The sequence below is a fragment of the Cannabis sativa genome, chromosome 4 (assembly GCF_029168945.1).
Source record: "Cannabis sativa cultivar Pink pepper isolate KNU-18-1 chromosome 4, ASM2916894v1, whole genome shotgun sequence".
Taxonomy (NCBI): domain Eukaryota; kingdom Viridiplantae; phylum Streptophyta; class Magnoliopsida; order Rosales; family Cannabaceae; genus Cannabis; species Cannabis sativa.
In genome coordinates, this window is record NC_083604.1 from 81,727,187 (window position 1) to 81,747,354 (window position 20,168).

At 30.7% G+C, this 20,168-nt stretch overlaps 3 protein-coding genes across 4 annotated transcripts; 2 read left to right on the plus strand and 1 right to left on the minus strand.

Moving 5' to 3' along the window:
- The first annotated feature begins 5,893 nt into the window (after nucleotides 1-5,893).
- LOC115712882 (thioredoxin-like fold domain-containing protein MRL7, chloroplastic) lies at nucleotides 5,894-8,739 on the plus strand. The gene is made up of 4 exons (XM_030641296.2): nucleotides 5,894-6,701; nucleotides 7,940-8,024; nucleotides 8,142-8,253; nucleotides 8,348-8,739. The coding sequence occupies exons 1-4, from the start codon at nucleotides 6,058-6,060 to the stop codon at nucleotides 8,455-8,457; spliced, it is 951 nt and encodes a 316-aa protein (XP_030497156.1). The 5' UTR covers nucleotides 5,894-6,057; the 3' UTR covers nucleotides 8,458-8,739.
- A 1,281-nt stretch (nucleotides 8,740-10,020) lies between these two features.
- On the plus strand, nucleotides 10,021-14,061 carry LOC115712880 (succinate--CoA ligase [ADP-forming] subunit beta, mitochondrial). Of its 2 annotated transcripts, XM_061114715.1 has the most exons (13): nucleotides 10,265-10,330; nucleotides 10,363-10,504; nucleotides 10,657-10,767; nucleotides 10,865-10,976; nucleotides 11,303-11,367; nucleotides 12,041-12,118; nucleotides 12,251-12,325; nucleotides 12,424-12,576; nucleotides 12,665-12,799; nucleotides 12,977-13,141; nucleotides 13,373-13,495; nucleotides 13,614-13,685; nucleotides 13,774-14,061. In XM_061114715.1, exons 2-13 carry the CDS (start codon nucleotides 10,403-10,405, stop codon nucleotides 13,849-13,851), a joined length of 1,269 nt encoding a protein of 422 aa, XP_060970698.1. In that variant the 5' UTR covers nucleotides 10,265-10,330; nucleotides 10,363-10,402; the 3' UTR covers nucleotides 13,852-14,061. The 2 variants fall into 2 exon arrangements, with proteins under 2 accessions (XP_030497153.1, XP_060970698.1); XM_030641293.2 differs by having other exon boundaries at nucleotides 10,021-10,504.
- Nucleotides 14,062-14,932: 871 nt separating this feature from the next.
- On the minus strand, nucleotides 14,933-18,332 carry LOC115712867 (long-chain-alcohol oxidase FAO2). Its single transcript, XM_030641272.2, has 3 exons — nucleotides 17,976-18,332; nucleotides 17,590-17,862; nucleotides 14,933-16,741 (listed from the first exon to the last, which is right to left on the minus strand). The coding sequence occupies exons 1-3, from the start codon at nucleotides 18,219-18,221 to the stop codon at nucleotides 15,005-15,007; spliced, it is 2,256 nt and encodes a 751-aa protein (XP_030497132.2). The 5' UTR covers nucleotides 18,222-18,332; the 3' UTR covers nucleotides 14,933-15,004.
- Between the last annotated feature and the right edge of the window lie 1,836 nt (nucleotides 18,333-20,168).

The following is a 20,168-nucleotide window of genomic DNA, read 5'->3' on the forward strand; positions in this document are numbered from 1 at the left end:
TTGGTAGTCGAATTTAAAATGACTGTTGTGAATTCTAAGAGATATGCATTACGAAACTGCTTGTCTAATAGCAAGGGCCTCTGGCCACTCGGGTTGATGAAGAGACTCACATTTCCACATCATTGATGCATATACCTCCCCATTCGAATCTCGAATGACCATCCAAGGCCACAAGAGCCACTGTTGACGTCGAGAGCGGCGTCGATATTAGCTTTGAGGACCAATCAATAACTTTTACAAAGTACAAAACGCATATTTATCTAATTAAATATATAATTTATGGGATACAATTTTGTCCCGTGATTGTACTTTCACGGAATGCATTCCGTGATGTACGGCAGCCGTCAGATGAGGGACTTATTTGATCTGACGGCTGAGATTGTTCTAGGGGTAATTAGGGTTAAAATGTAGAAACGTACTCTGACACTCATTTAATGTACCCCGAGACCCATCTAATGTACCACGGAATACATTCCGTGAAAATACATCACAGGACAAAATCGTATCCTTATAATTTATATCTTGATATATAAAAAGTATGAGTTGAAAATTAAATTATAGTACATATGAAAAAGGTGGTATCCATGGCTTATAATGTATTTGTCCACTATCTACTATATCTATACTTTAGTTTTAATATAAAATAAAAAGTCAACTTTGCTATCTATCTTATTTGATTTGTTCCATTTTTTTTTTAATTTATACCTTTTTTTCTTGATAATTCTATTTCTTTAGTAAAAAAAAATTATGACTTGTAAACTATTCATTTATTTTTTATTGAATTACTTGATTCAATCTTTATTCCCCTCTTTTCGATGAATGCATTAATTTATTTATTATAAAAATTTGGTACAATATATTTTTAAGTCCGTCATTGCATATGTTTTTAGTTACTTGGATAGTAAATGTGTAATGTTTTAGCAATTTTTTATATTTTCGTAATTATTGAATATTTAAATACATTTAGTAACCTTTGGTATTTTTCTCCATCAAAAAATTAAGTTTTTAAATGCTAAAAAAACTAGGCTAATTAGCAATTTTTCCCCCGAACTTTGACATGTACTAAATCATGCCCCTGAATTTTTTTTGCCGTTAAAAATTCTCCCTGAAGTATTAAGATTGTTAAATTTAAGGACTTTTATTTAATTTTAGTAAAAAAATTCTAACATGAATGAAAGTTCAAGGGGCATGATTTAATACATATAAAAGTTTGAAAGGCATGATTTGGTTGATATCAAAGTCTGGGGAGCATGATTTAGTACTTGAAACAGTGAAATTGAATGGAATTAGACAAAAGTCCTTAAATTTAACCATCTCAATAGTTTAGGGGGAATTTTTAACGGCTAAAAAAGTTCAGAAGGTATAATTTTGCATATGTCAAAGTTCGGGGGGAAAAATTGCTAATTAGCCAAAAAACTATAAATTGAGAACCAAACCAAAGGCAACCAAATCTATTATTTTCAATGAATCTTTGTATAATAAACTCGAACTACACTGTTAAATTAAAAAAAAAATGTGATGCATACTAATGAGATGAGTTAATATAGATTCGTCCTAGTTTAAGATTTTACCTAATCTTCATAAATACAACATTTATTGGCTAAACAAATTTATAAATAAAGACCTATAACACCCTTCCCTTTTAAGAGGCCACTAATTAAGGGTGTTCGTAGTGGAGATTTAAATTACTTTTTCAAACAAAATTACATATGCGATATTTGTAATTTTTTAAACCGTAACCGCATTGTAAGACAATTAATTAAAACTGCGAAAACTATAATGTGAAAATACGGGACGATGCAATTTAAGCAGTTTACACTATCATCATTATCAAACATTAAAATAAAAATTAAAAGATTAGTCCAATAAATTTTCAACAATTAAATAAGAAAAAAATTATCTTATCAAACTTTTAACGTCATAACATATATACTAATCAAATTATTGTATTAAATTGTCTCTAAAAAATTATAAAATATACATATTATATATATTAATAATAATATGTTAACAATAATATATGAGAATAATTTATGTAGATGTCCCTGAATTTAATTGTATGGTTTGAATTTTATAAACATATGAGTTGCTCATATAGTCATATATGAAAAGAGAAATCATAATGTAAAAATTAGTATTTTTGTAATATATAATGCGGTGCGATTTGAGCCGCGATTATTAAATACAAAACTACAAACTACACTATACTGCGCAGTTTGATAAAAACGCAAACCGTAACTGCAATGCAAATATTCTCAAACTGCATTTTTTGTATGGTGTGGTGTGTTGTAAGCGGTTTATGCACTGTTGGTGGTTTGACGAACACCCCCACTAATAATATGACTAGTATTAAATCCAATACAAGGCTCATCCTTACATTGTGATGACAATTCAAAATTTGATTATTTTGTACTATAAATTAGTTTTATAACACATATTATACGTGATAAAATGGTTATTACGTTGAATAATTTGACATAAAAGTTGAGGACTTATATAATGTTAATCACTTTAAGAATTACAACAAAACAATAACATTTAAAATTTAGGTTTTCAAATTAATGTTAAATAGTAGAATATTGATGGTTAGGTTTTCCAATTGAGTTTTCAGTCGAAGATAATGTAAGGTTCCTTAGGTGAACTATTGGAGGCAACGATAAGTGACATGGTCGGTAAGGTCAAGAAGGTACGTTCGTGACTGGTGGGGATGTTCTTCGATCGTTCACACAATAATTTTATAACGTTAATGACTAAGAAAAAAAATATCTTTTTTCTTTTGTTAGTAAAGTGTTGATGTAAGTTAAGTTAAAAAAAAAAAATATGTTGTTTTATTCTTTGTCTTGAAAAACAAAAAAATAATAATAATAATAATAAAGAAAAAAATTATTAGAAGATAGCATGTTATAACACGCTTTGAGTATTAAATAATAACTTTTAAGCATGAAAAGAGAGTTATTAACAAAGAAGTAAATGGTAACACAAATTATTAGTTTTCAGTTTCTATGTAAGTGAGTGATTTTCCATATTTAAGGTTTTTCCTAGCCAAAATTAAAGAAATATTTTATGAAACGGTTGACAATTTCATGGTTTTTTTTTATAACTTTTATATTTTGGCATTGATGCTACAATTTCTATAACAATTAATATTCATAACTTATTTTATTTTATTTTTTTTTTAAAGAAAGAATGTCATTCAATTAAAGCAAATCAGCTGTTACAAAAGGACCAATAAAAATAGGACAAGCATCTGTCCACAACTGAACTCCTAAAGGATTAGTAACAGACTTAGCTAGTGCATGGGCCACACCATTCGCATCACGCGAAATGGCACAGCAAGAACCACCACCAACAGCCGCTAAAAGAGAAATGATCTCCTCAACAATAGGCTTAAATATTTAATTAATAACTTAAGTTTAATATTCATAACTTATTTTTACTTAAGTTTAATTAATATTATAAATACTTAAATTTAATTTTTATTTGTACATATATACTTAATTTTTAACGATAATAATATTTAAATTATAAATTTAAAACTTAACACAGTCTTTAATTAGTCTATGTCATTAAATTTTATTTTTTATTTAAAATATAATTTAAATATACTAATAAAAATTATATGTGGATAATAATTTGACACTTAATGGTCATTGTACTTACAAATAAGTTTTAAAAATATAACTTAAGTATTATATTAACGTTAAAAATTAAACTTAGATATTTATCTAGAACCTGAAAGTTAGTTAAATTTAGATTTTTAAGCCGTAAATTACTTTTTATTTAAAATGTTAATATTTCATAATTAATTTTTGTTTTATTGGTTAACATTTCATGTTTATATGTAGTGATTTATATTTTAGGAAAATTCTACGATACATTTTTGAAATTAGTGTATCGATGCACCTTTATTTGTTTTAGTATGTAAAAAAATATTTAGTTCAATTTTTTTTATAGTTATATACGCTATAGTTATTTAAGGTATCTGATAAACTCGTTAAAAATAAAATTCAATGAGTTTATTGCACGTGTGTGAAGTAGACAGTTTGAACATTAATTTTTATATTGTAAATTATTCTAAATTTTTAAAATTTTTAAAAAATATCTTAAATAACTGTAATATAAATACTATAATTAAAAATTATATAAATATACATATTTTAATAAGATGCATGATAGAACATCTTATATCTTACTACTAACCGTTGGTATTGTATTGTAGAAAAAGAATATATTATTAGATTGAATGAGGACAAAAAATGGAGAGAAGCTTTTGAAGGTTTTTGTCATAGATAAGAATGATGATTATAACGAAAAATATAAATATATAAATAAAGTTTTTTTTTTTTTTTTTAATGCTAAACCATTTTACTTGTAATTAATATTTAAATTTAATTTTAGTGGTAAAATGTTATAAATTATTAATAAATTTAATATATCTTTTTACAGTTAATTGTCAGCATAAACTACTTATGTATATACGTGACACGTTTATATTAATACATATAATATTATTATTTAAAAATTATAAATAAATTATTTTAAAATTTATAATTTATAATATATTTTATTTTTTATTTTTATGATTTTATTTAATTCTAAAACAATAATATTATATGTACCAATTAAATGTATTATGTACACATAAGCAATCTATAGTGACAGTTAACTAGATAATATTTTAAATTTATTAACAGTTTAGTAGTTTGAAAAGTTTTATTGTCAAAATTTGAACTTTAAAAATTAAATACAAATGAAATAATAGTTGAGAGAATTTAACTGTCAAAAACTCATATAAGTAGAAAAATTTAATTTTTTATGCATTTATTAGATTAAAATTATTTTATTAAACTTAAGTTAATCCATATTGATATTGGTAAAATATGTTAACATTTCATAAAATCCAATTCTACCCTTCCCATTCCAAATACCTAACCCTTTCTCTTCCTCCTTTATCGCTCTCGCTTTCTGAACTCACCTCAAGGACTCGACCTACAATCCACTACCCACAACATCAGTCCCTTCTCTCCACGACCGCCGCGACCACAGACCTAATGACCTACGGACCCAACGACTCCTACAACAATCACGGCTTCATCATCATCAATGTTGTTAAAGGAATAAATTATATGATTAATGTTTGTTATCTGTGAGTAGATATTAAATTTAAGGTCGAAAACGACCAAATCTGAGTTTTGGGTAGAATACTAGTTTTTTTGCCAAGTCCGATGGTGGTCCGATAGTGGCTCGATGCCTTTCTACTGTTAAAATGAGTAAAGGTTGAAGACGAATGTCCGATGGTGACCTGATGATATGGTTCGATGGTAGTCCGATGGTGGCCCTGTATTTTGCAAAAATTACTAATTGGACCATCTGTTTTGTTAAATGACAATATAGACTATATTTTCTAAAATGGTAAAAATAAGACATTGAGCTCAATTTTTCAACAATTTTATTTTTTAATATAACTAACTTTAAGATAATTTCTAACACGAACACATACAGAAAATGTAACTAGATTTATCATAAAAACTCTAGATCAGATTATTATTAAATTTTATTTTGACAAAAAATTAATTCAGGGTTCTATTTGTACAATTTTGAAAAATAAATGGTCTATTTTATCATTTAATAAAACCAAGGAACTAATTAGTAATTTTTGCAAAACACAGAGTCTAAAATAGTATTTATCTATAATTATATAATACTTAAAAAAACTAAATAATTATATATATATTAATCAAAACTTTTAAAATAATTATATTAATAAAATAATAGAATAATAAAGAATATAAATTTGGATATAAATTAGTATTGTGATTGGAATTGAAAAATAAATTAATTTCAATAGTTTTTTGGTGTTGCCTTAACACCAAAATTTGAGTTTTAGGAGGGAGATGATCTTATAAGATAAAATTGCCAACTTTAATAGTTGATTTTAAGGACAACAAAACCATGTCGTATTACTTAGTTTCCTATTGAAACGACATTACTAGCTTAGCTTAGCTTAACTTAGTTTAGTAATTTTATCAAACAGTTGGTGAGCCTTTTGAAAAGAAAATGTTAGTCTTACTTCAAACTCCACTCATTCTCCGACCAAAGTCTCTTCCTTTCCTCGTTTTTTCCAAAAAATCCGACCACCCTAAACCCACCTCTGCTTCTGGACCAAAACCCAGGTCGCCAAATCGTCGATTGAAAGCTGAGCCACTGTCCCAGAAGCCCGTAGAATCAAAGAAGAAACAAGAAGATGATGTTGAGTTTCCTAAGACAATTCCCAGAAAACCAAGGCGTGGTCGGAGAAGTGAAGCTGCAGCTGTTGAAGATTACGTTAGGGAATCTCTTGAGAAAACATTTGCTTCGATTAGAGAGCAGGATTCTGGTGTGTTTGAGAATAAGGAGAATGTAATGAAAGAAAGACCCATTGATGATGAATCTGAGGAGGAGGAGGAGGAGAAGAAGGAAATGGTGGTTGAGGAGGAGAGTGAGGATTGGCCATTGGATGGTGATATTGGATGGGGTGTTAGAGCTTCAGAGTATTTTGAGAAACACCCAATAAGGAATGTGGTTGGGGAAGATGGTGTTGAGATTGATTGGGAAGGAGAGATTGAAGATAATTGGGTGAAAGAGATTAATTGTTTGGAATGGGAAAGTTTTGCTTTTCATCCAAGTCCACTCATTGTTTATGTTTTTGAAAGATATAACAGGTATCTTCTTCTTCTTCTTCTTCTTCATCTATATATTATTAGTTTCAGAGTTATCTTATTCAAATTTCACCAACAATGGTTGTTACAAACTGATTAGTAAGTCACAAAACAAATACAATTCAAGATAATTCAATCAATGGCAGATAATCAAACACATAAATTGTCTCACAACTCACTCACTGGTAGTTGGTTTTTAATGATTATATCAATTGGTTGATGTTGTGATCGAACCATTCTAACAGCTCAAGAAGTTCACTAACCCACAAACACATTCATGAACACAATAACAGAACAATAAACCAGTAAGAAAACTAAAGAAAGAACACCAAGATTTTAACGAGTTCGAGCCATGTGCAATGCTATATATCTCGGTTGAATAGCAGCCTTAATCATCTTCATTATCGGATCAAGTTTCAGAGATTACAAGTAATTAAGAAAACAGAACACAAGTGAGTTACAAGCATGGCTTATCTTATCTCACTTGTCCAAGTTAGTACCAACTAGCATGGTGACTTGTAACCATATGTTCCACAGTTGATTGATGAGTCTCCTATACGAGTAGATCAATTTGAGGGTTTTAAGTTTGAGTTGATGAAGTTACGAGTTTTCACTTTGTCTCTACTCTTGTTTGGAACACTATCTTCAATCTTTATTGATCAGTAACAATGAGTATACAAAACAGTTGAGAATGAGTTCTTCAATCACAGGTTACAATGGTGGATTCTCTTTATCACTCAACCAACCGATCATTCACAATAGTTTATAAGTGTATTGCTCTTTACAAAACCCTTTGGACCCCATTCTCTTTCGCTCTACTCTTTATAATCTCAGCTCACACTTTCTCACTCTTGTTCTCTGAATCTTATTCGCGACGAAGCTAACATGTCCTTATACAGACATCTACTATAATGTAGTTGGTAAGGACAATTAACTAACTTAACTGTTTACAACAGGAACAGTTATATTAGTTGGCGATTTAGTAGGAATAAATTCCACAGTTGTCTTTGAAGCATGTGTTTATAGTAGTTGATATTGATTTAGTCTGTAAAGACAGCTTTGTAAACTATTTGATCTTGAATTCTCTTTAGTATATTGCTTTGACTGAAAACAAAAAGGGATTTAAAAAGACTTAATTTGGTGATTGTTGATCAGATTTTGGAGCTATGAAAAACCATAAAGGGTTCAAATTTATGTCAAAGCTTTTGGTTTGTTTGCATTACATGTTATTCTTCTTGCAGGGCTACCGATAATTGGAAGGCTTTGAAAGAGCTCGAGAAAGCAGTAAAGGTTTATTGGGAGGCCAAAGATCGATTACCACCACGGGTATTTCAAACTTCTTACTTCTCCCGCCTTCACTGGATTCCAAAGTTTGTTATTTTGATTCCAATCTAATCCAATCCATTCCATTTGTGCCATTTCTTTTTCTTTTGTTTACAACAGTCAGTGAAGATAGACATGAATATCGAAAGAGACTTGGCATATGCTCTTAATGTTAAAGAATGTCCTCAGATTTTATTCTTGAGGGGAAATAGGATTCTGTACAGAGAGAAAGGTAAGAAAGTTAAAACATTACAAAACTCACTCACTCACTCACTCGTTCGGTTTCAATCTGTCTGTACTTAAAAACTACATGTCGTTTGTTGCAGAGATTCGAACGGCGGATGAACTGGTTCAAATGATTGCACACTTTTATTACAATGCAAAGAGACCTTCATGGATTGATGTTTCAGCTTTGTCTCCACCTTATCCTTATTAGTTCAAGCTTTTATGGTAGATTTTATTCTTTATTCTCTGCACTCTTTTTCTTTTCTTTTCTTTCTAAACTTAGTGTACAAGATCTTTCTTGTTTAGCATTTTTTAGATTTGAGTTACGTAGAGAATATGATATTTACATTTTTTAGATTTTGTTTGACTTTAATCAAGGATTAGATGTGATTAAACTTTATGGTTGATTCTCTTCTCTTCTCCTTTGTATATAGAAGAATATTTGGATGAGAGTGCAATAAAATAGCATTGCTATTAAGCACCTTTAACACCACACCGACGTGTTACTTATAAGTGGTTAACGGTTTCCCATATTATTTATTAAATTAAAATATGTAAGATCAAATATTAAAATGCATTAATAACAGTATATCACTTCTCGTAGTATTTACTGTTTAGCATATTACAGTGCTCCGTAACATTTCTCCCAAGAAAAATGTTCCAAGTTTACCTTTTAACTTCACTTTCTCTTTTTCTCTCTCGTTTTGGTTTAAAATAACTTACTTTAAGAGTTTTATTGACCACATAATTAAAAGGTACGATTGAAGTACTAATGCACCGAAGTTCATCAGAATTCTTAAACCCGTGTTTAGACACGGTGTGCAACGAAATTCTTATGTTTGGCCCTAAATAAAATTATTGATAACATAACAAAGGGAATATATATATATATGATTTTTATTCCTAAACAAAGGAAATGTAATTGTCGTTTTTCATGTTTTGCGTCGTTTTTATGAGACTTGTACGTTTTTACGAGTTTTTGTTGTTTATTATACAAGAAGAATATTCTATGCTGTCGTTTACTGTTCATTCGTTTTGAGGTTGCTGTCGTTTTTCTGATTATTATTACAATTTTTTTTCTTGTCGTTTTTAGGGGTAAACTTGGTCAAATTATGAAATTAATGTCGTTTGAAAACAGTAGGCGGCTAAGAATAGAAGTATTAAAAAGATATTTTATTATCAGAAGTCGCAATCTTGTCTTTTTCTTGTTTTGTGAGCCATTTTTCATGAGATTAAGACCACTCACAAGTCACAAGTTACATTTTTTTAAAAAAATTAATTTTTTAATTTAAAAAATTACTGAAAACAAGCTACAATAATATATTCTTTTTCTATTTTTTAAATTTATTATTTATATTCTACATTTATACAATAATATTCATTCTTATAGTATGTTAGATTTCCCAACAATAGTATTAACAATTACAACCATAAATTATATGCAATATCATATTATTTAATAGATAATAAATTATCCGTATTAAATTATATTCTAATATCTAGAAAGGATTTTAGGCCGATTGCCGAAGCTGGACTTAGACCCAGTTCCGAGTCTTGGCCTGAACCTAGACCCTTGACCTGAAGCAAGAACCAGAACCAGATTCGACCTCGGACCTGAACTCAGCCCCGAACTCACAAGAACTCTATACCTAAACTTAGAACCGGACCTGGACTTGATATTAAATACTACAAGCCAATATCAAACAAAAATATTATATAAATAATACTAATAATAATACAATCCAACACAATATTATACATAATACACATACAATATATCAAACAAGCCCTTATACAACAAGCCAAACAAACCCTAGAAGAGTTAAATATAAATTTTAAAAAATAAATTTAGACAGTATCTACAAAAATAAAATAAAATAATAAATAGAAGAAAGAAATAGGCAAAATTTCTCAAAGAGGGGTTAAACAGAAAATAATTTGAAGAAAACTGGGCAAAGTTATAATAACCGAAAAATAGAAGGGTAAAAGTGTAAATAAGAAAAGAAAAGAGAAAGTGTTAGGGATTCCATCTCATCTCACTCCTCTTTGACCTTTCCCGATCGCCTCTCCTTCCGGCAAACCCATTCTCTCTCTCTCTCTCTCTCTCTCTCTCTCTTTCTCTCTCTCTGGTTTTAGGGTTTCTGAGCTCCAAAGATATGGTGAGAGGACTTTTCAACAAGCTTGTTTCTCGCTCTCTCTCCGTCGCCGGCAAATGGCAACAACAACAGCTTCGCCGTCTCAACATCCACGAATATCAGGTCTTGTTGTTTCCACGAATACTGTTTCTATTTGAAATCGAAATTGTATTGTTTTTGCGCGAAAGATCTTATTGTTACAATTGCTTATTTTCTATCTGTGAAGAATGATTTGCGTGATCTTACTTGCTGAGAGTCTTTTATTTTGAAATCAGGGAGCTGAGTTGATGGGGAAATATGGAGTCAACGTGCCTAAAGGTGCTGCAATCGCTTCTTTGGATGAATTGAAAGAGACTATTCGGAAGGTGTTTCCTAACGACAATGAGGTATTTAAGTTCATATTTTTATTTTATTTTTCCATCTATTTCTTAGCAAATAAACTTATGAAATAACTGGAACAATGGTAATGTGTATTTGGTGCAGTTGGTGGTTAAAAGCCAAATTTTGGCTGGTGGAAGAGGTTTAGGAACGTTTAAGAATGGTCTCAAGGGTGGAGTACACATTGTCAAGACGGACCAGGTTGCAGATATTGCTGGTATTGAAGAATATCTTCATACTGTTTGAATTGTTGCTTTTAGTTTTTTTTTGTCTTTTGAATTGTTGCTTTTGGTGCGTGATTGTTGTATTGTATCTATGTTTGCTGGTTTTGTGTTTGTCTTCTTGGCAATATGAACTACTTGTTAAATCTCTCCGAAAAAACTATAGTGGTTTTATACATTTGGTAATCTTCAAGTGGATTGTAGCTCCTTATGTACTGAAAAACTATCTGGGTGCATCACCCACAGGCACTGTTTTCTATCTTTTTTTTTTAGTTATTATTTTCTAAAGGTTTCCTTTTGTAACTGAATTCTTCTATTGCAGGGAAGATGCTTGGGGAGATACTTGTAACAAAACAGACTGGTCCTCAGGGAAAAATTGTTAGCAAGGTTGGATAGTTATATAGTATAAGGCTGTGCTTGATTGTTGACAATAAGCAATCTCAGTATGTTTGTTGTATACATTTTGAATAAACTTGTTATTATACATGTAGGACTTGACTTGACAGTTGATTACATTCTTAATTAATCAACTAAATGTCTCGTCTAGATACATAGTTGAGTAATTAATAAAGAGTAATGATTGTGCACACACTTTTTGCACCAAAACACTCTACACACCTATGTGGTAATTCTTTTTAACTTAGTGGAATTCATCTTAAATGTATTTGATTGCTTGGAAAAATTTGCCTCATAGGTGTGCTGTGCATACTGTTTTGGTGTTAAAAGTGTGTGTACATATTATTACTCATAAATAAAATAATATCTTCATTTACATTTAGTTGAGTTTTGATTGTGGGAGCTAATTAATTAGGCCCATCATGATAATCCGTATTCTTTCTCTTGGGATATTGTACTTAATCTTGTACAGCAACTGCTGAGAGAAATAACAATCATGTAATACACTGTTGGAAATTATGTATCTGCTCTATTGCTTCAACCTTATGGGTTGTGCTTCACTCCTCTCAATGTTTCTAAGCACTCCAAGTTGTTTTAGATGTATTTTTAACCAATTATATAATTTTTATTCAATACCTTTGGTTTCTTCTTTTTCCTTTTACAGGTTTATTTATGCGAAAAGTTGTCACTTGTCAATGAAATGTACTTTGCCATCACTCTGGACAGAAAAACTGCCGGTCCGGTATGTTCTCTTAACCAAATATAATATTTGTGTTTTTTTGGAATCGCTGGTTTTGTGTATGGGTCATTCTTACCAGAAATATTTTAGTTTACTTTTTATTGAAAGATGGTTTCCTTCTTTTTTTCTCCCCAGCTTATTATTGCTTGCAGTAAAGGAGGAACTAGCATTGAAGATCTTGCTGAGAAATTCCCAGATATGATTATCAAGGTTGTTATCTTATAGTGTAAATGTTTATTGTCCTGTAAACTTCTCTTAGATTTGTAAGCTGTAACTTACTATTTCTATATTTCACCGCATATTGGTAGGTTCCCATTGATGTTTTCAAGGGAATTACAGATGAAGATGCTGCAAAGGTAGTGGATGGATTGGCTCCCAAAGGTGCCGACAGAAAAGATTCTATTGAACAAGTGAAGAAGCTATATAAGTTGTTTTGTGAGAGCGATTGCACTTTGTTGGAAGTGAGTTTTAACTTTCAGATCTGAAGAACTGTTACTTAGAACTTTCCTTTTTTCAACATCTTAGAATTAACCTGGATTTAATGGTCAGATAAATCCGCTGGCTGAGACTTCCGATAACCAGCTGGTAGCTGCTGATGCTAAGTTGAATTTTGACGATAATGCCGCATTTCGCCAGAAAGAAATATTTGCTTTACGTGATCCAACACAGGAGGATCCTCGGGAGGTATTGTTATTGCCTATCCTCTATTTTATAATTTAATCTTCTTTTGTATCCAAGTATATTTCTTCTCCTCAGGGGTAGAGGATATGGTCTGACTATAAGTTTTAAGCTGTTGGATGATAGGTAAGGAAAAAGAATGGGATATCGAACTAAATTCTTGATGTTGATACCATTTGACAGGTTGTTGCTGCCGAAGCAGATTTGAATTATATTGGACTGGATGGGGAGATTGGCTGCATGGTGAATGGGGCTGGTCTAGCAATGGCTACAATGGATATAATTAAACTGCATGGGGGAACTCCTGCTAACTTTCTAGATGTTGGTGGGAATGCTTCTGAAGGCCAGGTAAATTAATGATACTAGATTTTTTGTTTTTGTTTTTTTTGGCTCTTAATGCTTTTGTGACATCCGTGGCCACCTTTGAACGGTTGAACCCCTCTCATTTGAAAAAGGCGACCCTTAAATGTAGCAATTCAATCCAAAAACAAAAAGGAAATGGTCACTTATGAAAACTGCTTCTTGCATTATTAGCTGTTTGCATTAAATTCTGAATTGATGTTGAGACTCTTCTTTCAGGTGGTTGAGGCATTTAAGATCTTGACATCAGATGATAAGGTGAAAGCGATTTTGGTTAACATATTTGGAGGAATTATGAAGTGTGATGTAATAGCCAGTGGTATTGTCAACGCTGCTAAACACGTGAGACTTACATAACTATTTCTGTTCTTACCTCACTGTAAATTTCAACTCTTTCTTTAGTTTTCTTAACTGATATCGTTTTTTCCCCTTCCTCTGGGGGTGGCGCCTTGCTCACCAGGTTTCTTTGAAAGTACCAGTAGTTGTTCGTCTCGAAGGCACTAATGTCGATCAAGGAAAGAGAATTCTGAAGGTAGTAAAGTCAGAAACTTACAATTATACGGTCGAAATTTATACGTAATGAGTGCTTATTATTTTACTTTGATAAATCGGTTTTGCAGGAAAGTGGTATGGCATTAATCACAGCAGAGGATTTGGACGATGCTGCTGAAAAAGCAGTGAAAGCAGCATATAAATAATCAGTGTGATAATTCTGGTTCCTTTATTATAATTTTATTTCATCATACATATATATAATTCTTTTTGAGGCAAAACTAATTTGCACTTTCTGTGCTTTTTTTGCTGTGAAAGCATTGAAGAATATTTTGTCTACTGAAAACTGTAACAAGAGTTGTCAATGATTCTCAATAATGTTTTCTTCTCAAATTTCATTGGAAGAGTTTTTTGCATTCTTGGTCTGTTGTAGGTATTAATTTATACACAAATCTCATCAGATCTTATTTTTTTTCCCTCCTTTATTGATAAGACTCAAATCTGTATACTATGCTCAAAATTAAACTCTACCAACATGATCAATTTGCTATGAATATGATGTATGTCAAATCTTATAATAAATGCACAAAATTTTATAATGTCATAAAAACTGTAGTTAAAGAATGTAATGATTGACCCTTTTTTGTTGGCACATTGATGAGGTTGTAGGATTTTTTTTTTATTTTTTATTTTTTTAAAAAAGACATGCATCAGTATTATTATTATTATTATTATTTTGAAACGTGCATCAGTATTATTAAATATACCTATAATAATTCATATAATCCGTACTTTAATTTTTGAGAAGAAAGTGTTTAGCATCACTGATTATGAGATTGTAAAAATTAAGAAAATTTTGGTGAATTAATGAAAAGTAAAGTTATGTTTTTGTAGTTATTCAGTTTGCTTAAAAGAATTGTAATGAGGTCACATTTATTTGTGTTATATATTTTAATTTAATTTTTCACGGTAATAATACTTAGTTATATTTTTAAAATTTCTGTATGTATTTGGTCATTAATTGTTAAATCAATGGTGACGTAACAATTCTTGAGGTGTCAATGTCACTAAATTTTGGTTTTTATTTAAAAATTAATGTAAAATTTTAAATATATTAATAAGAAAATAACATGTTGATAATAACTTTATACTTAACCATAGTCTTGAAATATAACTTAAGTATTATTATTGATAATTTAAGCTACAAATTAAGTTGCCAATGAATAGAGATAGATGAGGGAGTTTATTGGATTAAAACAAGCAAATCTTAATCAATGACAATATATATGCTCACTCATAATAATTATATAATAACTTTATCTCAATCAATAATAGATACACATAATAACACAATAAAGATTACATTTTTAATGACTCTGCAATCTTCTTAGAGATGCAATAAGCAGTAGATTCAATAGTAATCATTGGATTAACCCCAATAGCTGTTGGCAAAACACTCCCATCACAAACAAACAAACCTTCAGCTTCCCAACTCTCACCATTTTCATCAATAGCTCCAACTTTTTCATTGGATCCCATTCTGCAACTTCCCATTTGGTGAGCTGAACAGTAAATGGTCCAGTAATCTCCTCTGCTGCTAGGACCACCAACAGCAGTAACTGAGTCCAAAAACTCTTCAAACTCTTTATCTTTAATCCCTTTGCACTTTATTTTCTGCCCATCACTTCTGTAGGTACCCACTTCAACTGCACCAGCTGACACCAAGATTCTCAATGCCTGCCTTAGCCCACTTTGGAGATTGTCTTTGTCAACTTTGCTCAATCTGTAATCAATCATTCCTTCTTCTTTCACAGTTCCAGAACCTTCATCTTTCACAAGCGAAAACAAGTGAGCTGTTCTTGAATATCTTAACATCTTATCTTTCATGTCAGCTCCTGAGATCCAAGGAAACAATGCTGCAAATGAAGCAGGTCCTATTGCAGGTGTTTCTATAATTGCCCTTGTTGTATTTTCCCCCGAAACAACTCGGTGGAGTGAAGTAATGATTCCTCCTTCGTTGATTTTGCCTTTGAATTCTGTGTTTTCTTCCGGGAAGTAGCCCCAAGTGAAGAGGACAGGGTGGAGGTGAAGGTTTTTGCCTATGTTTTGATTCTTAAGACCGCTGTTGATCAGCAGAGGAGGAGTTGAGAGAGCCCCACAAGCTGAAACTGTTACTTTCGATTCGATTTGCAGCTTCCTTGTGATTTTGTTGTTTAAACAATTTGCAATCACTCCAACACATTTCTTTCTTGTTATTCCCTTATTAGGATTCTTTTCCAACACAAGTTTCTCGGCTTTGCATCCTGTTAAGATCACCGCGCCACCACACTCAACTGCATCAACCAACCAAGTCGAATCAGTTCCCTTTTTATCACCTGTTGGACAACCATAACAGCAAGAACCACAATAATGATCCGGGGATGAGTTTCTTGGAACAGAATCAACTTTTAGGCCAAGATTTTCACACCCTTTTCTAAGAATTTGATTTTGAAAACCCTCTTCGGTACAATTGTTAGTAACACCAATTCTCTCACACACAACATCCATAGCGGATTGATACTCAGAGCTTTCAAAAAATGGAAGCTTATGATCAACTGACCACTCGTGCAAAACATTACTCGGTGTTCTTATAGATGCAGACCAGTTAATCGCAGAACCTCCACCAACAGTTGAGCCTGATAATATCATGACTTTTCCATCCTTAGTTGATAAAATTCCACTAGATTCATACATTTCCCTCATTGAAGGGCCCTCTAAAGAAGAGTAATCTTGTGAAACAAAGTAGTTCCCTTTCTCAAGCACAATCACTTTTTGGCCAGACTTGGCTAGAACTGCAGCTGCAACTCCACCACCCGAGCCAGAACCGATCACAACTACGTCACATTTGATTTTGTAAACGCTATTGTCGTTGGGATCTTCGGTAACTTCAAGTCCTTTTTGTTTGAGTGATTGAATGAGAGAGGAATCAGTTTCCAACATGGTTTCAATGACCCCATTTTCAAGTGGTCTCTCCTTATGAGTTTTAGTCACATTTTTCTTGGTGTCTATGTGATAACCAATTGCTTCCCATGTTGGGTTTTGTGAGTTTTCATCAACCTAGAATAGGAGTAAAGATTAAAGAAAAATTGATAAAGATTGAAACTTTGAAATTGAATGGTACAAACAAAAGTTAATACTGTCCAGAAAATGTTATTATTAATTACTCTACTAATAATTTCAATCTATTATGAATAAAGTCTTAGACTTTGCTAAAAAATAAATGGTTTTCAATCCCTTTCAAGAGTAGGGAATACAAATTATTACCCTACATATTCACTATAAACCAACCAACCTAACAACAACTATTTTAATTGTGAATTAAGTCAAGATTATTTCATCTAAATGGTATAATATAATTTGCAGAATAAATAAATACAAGAGAAAAATATATTTAAATATATAAAATCAAAAACTCAAGTAACATTTATTTAAGAAGTGAAATATACGGTAACAAAATTAATTTATCCTTTCCACTAACCTTCAAGTCCACAAAAAGAATATTAAGTAATTTTAAAAAGTAGATTTTACAAAAAATATTATATTTTGGAAAAAAATTTACAATTTTACGGAGTTTTGTACAAAAAAAATACTGGTTTTTTTTATAAAGCAATAGTAAAAAAATACAGTATTTTTTTTTAAAAAAAATTAGAAATTTATAAAAACCAAAAGTAAATACTAAATTTTCAATCCAAATTGCAAACAAATTTGACACTTAACCTATACTTATACCGAATTACAAAATAGCATAAATTTACTTATAATTTATGTCTACACATATTATTACTTTTTAGTCGTAAAAAAGATAAATTAGTAATTTTTGTAAAAGGAAGGTTTATTTATTTACCATATTTTAGAATGCACATCAAATAAAATAAAAATTGGATAATGGAAAGAAAGAGATATACCCTTGAGAAGAATGTGTAGAAGCAAAAAAGTTTGATCAAAACAAACACTAATCTTAGAGGTATTAGTGTTTTTTCCTTAGACCAATTCTTGAGAATTTGTTCTCTCTTTCCCACTGAAATTTCACAAAACTTATGAATAAATGGCCATTTCCAATCCAAACAAAGTTTCCCACAAAGCAACAAACTTCCCAATCTGAAAGACAGAATCTTTAGTACTGTCCTCACTAAACTCACAGCCTGTGGCAGAGCCTTTGTCACAGCCAACTGTCCCACCTGTTTTCTCAATCCCAAAAAAAAAAAAAAAAACACAGAGAATGAGAATTCTAGAATCCACCATAGTTAAAAAAAAAATCCTACTTTTTTTTTGGTGAGTTTGAAATTTTGACCTCATCTTGAATTGGATATTGAGCCCCAGAAGCTTGGTAGTAATAAAGATGTGATTTTTGAAATGGGTTTTCTTTGTTAAGAGTTTCCATTGAAATTGGAGGTATAAAAGCTTCACAAATGGCTGAAAGTGACTCAATTTGAGCTGAAGATAAACCATGGCTGTAACTGGTTTTTCTTCTTTCACCACCCAAAAGAGGATGATAATGATGATGATGATGATTAACATGGCCATTCTTCTCTTCCATCTCTCTAAAGTTTCAATCTTTGTTAGGATTTACTCTGATTTTGGATTTGAATTTTTTTTTTTTTTAGAGTGGAATGGAGTGAACGGTTTGTTCTGTTCACATTGAAAAAGAACATAAAGAAAGAAGAAGTTATTTATAGAGATTTAATTAATTATTTAAGTTATTTTTTTAAAATTATTATAATTTGAATTATTTTAAGATATTTTAATATATTATATATTTAAATAGATATATAATAGGGGATTAGTTTTTGATTTGAAAAATAATATTATTAATTAAATTTAAAATATGAGTTTGAAATAGGAAACAAAAGTAATAAAAATATATTAACTCTAATTTTTTTAAAGAATAATTTATAATATATAAATTATAAATTTTAAAACTTGCATAATATCTAGTCAAGTAATATAATTTTAAAAATTTCTTGATATATATATATCGACAAATTCATTCTCCAACCACAAATTTTTCTTATTATATTCATCCAATTATAAAATTATATTGATCATTTTTTAAAAAGAAAAAAAACATAACGCTATTAAATAATATTTTTGTCAAATACTTCTAAATATATATGTATTTTTTTTTCTGGTTTTCCTACCAAACTAGTATTTAATTATCAACTTATTCACCATTCATTATACCTATGATTTCTCATAACTAATTCATTTACTTTATTGTACATTTTATTGAATATAATAACTCTTGGAACTTATTCAAAAAATAAATAAATAACTCTTGGAACTTTTGTGTGAATTTTGCAAAAAATAAGAGAAGTATAGAGTGAGTCTCACATAGCGTAATTTATTTAAATAAAAATTATTTATTTTTAACATATTTTAAAATCTTTTTCTACACATAAAAAAATTATTCTCTTCAAAACTTAAATTTTTTTTTTAGAGCAATATTTTTGGAGTGTAATAGAACGATTCTGTTTAGTGGACAAAATCATGCATAAATTATTTTATCTTATGAATATCGTGGTTGATGGACAGTCGTGTATATTTTGAGTAGAGCCACAAAATATTTTAAAGACACTGACATAATTCGCGACTCAATCAAAATTATCTAATCATTAAATTTGTTTCTATTTTCATTTTCAGTACAACAATAATTATATAATATTATATATCAATAAAAAAAATCATATTGCTAAAAGAATTCATATCCTCTAAATGTTAGAAAAAAAAACCATATTTTCAAAGGGAAATTTGAAATTATATGCTTAAAATACCATTTAATTTTTCCCCTAAATGCATAGTTATTAAAATTGGTCTTATATGACAACTTTCCTAATTTTCCTAAATTACCCCTCACATTTCAAACAATCATCCTCTCTCTTCCTCTTGCTCAGCCGAACCACCCCCACGAAACCCATCCCTCTCACAGCCACCCAACTCCATCAACGCTCAACCCACCCAACTCCATCAACGCTCAACCCCGAAGCCTCAACCCACCCAGCCCCCTCTCTCTCTTCGTCTCTCTCTCGGACCCGAAGCCTCAACCCAACCAGCCCCCTCTCTCTCTTCGTCTCAAACTGAAAAAAAAAAAAAAAAAACTCCGGTGGTCCGATAGTCGGACCATGGGGTCCGATGGGGTCCGACCAATCGGACCCATCGGACCCCATGGTCCGACCATCGGACCCAACCCCTCTCTCTTCGTCTCAAACCGAAAAAAAAAAAAAAAAAAAAAACTCAAGTGGTCCGATGGTCGGACCATGGGTCCGATGGGTCCGATCCACATATACTTGTTGTGTTGTATGTATCAAACCCGTGAAATCTCGAGTCGCATCTGTGTTAAACTCACATGTCATGACCTAAATTGTCATCCTTAAAATATGGTGGTTTGTTTAAGTTAAGTTGTGGTTTCTTAAGAATTATTATTTGAGGTAATTGACACGTTCCGATCAAGCGTTATCAAAAATAAGTTTTTTCTTTATAAATATAA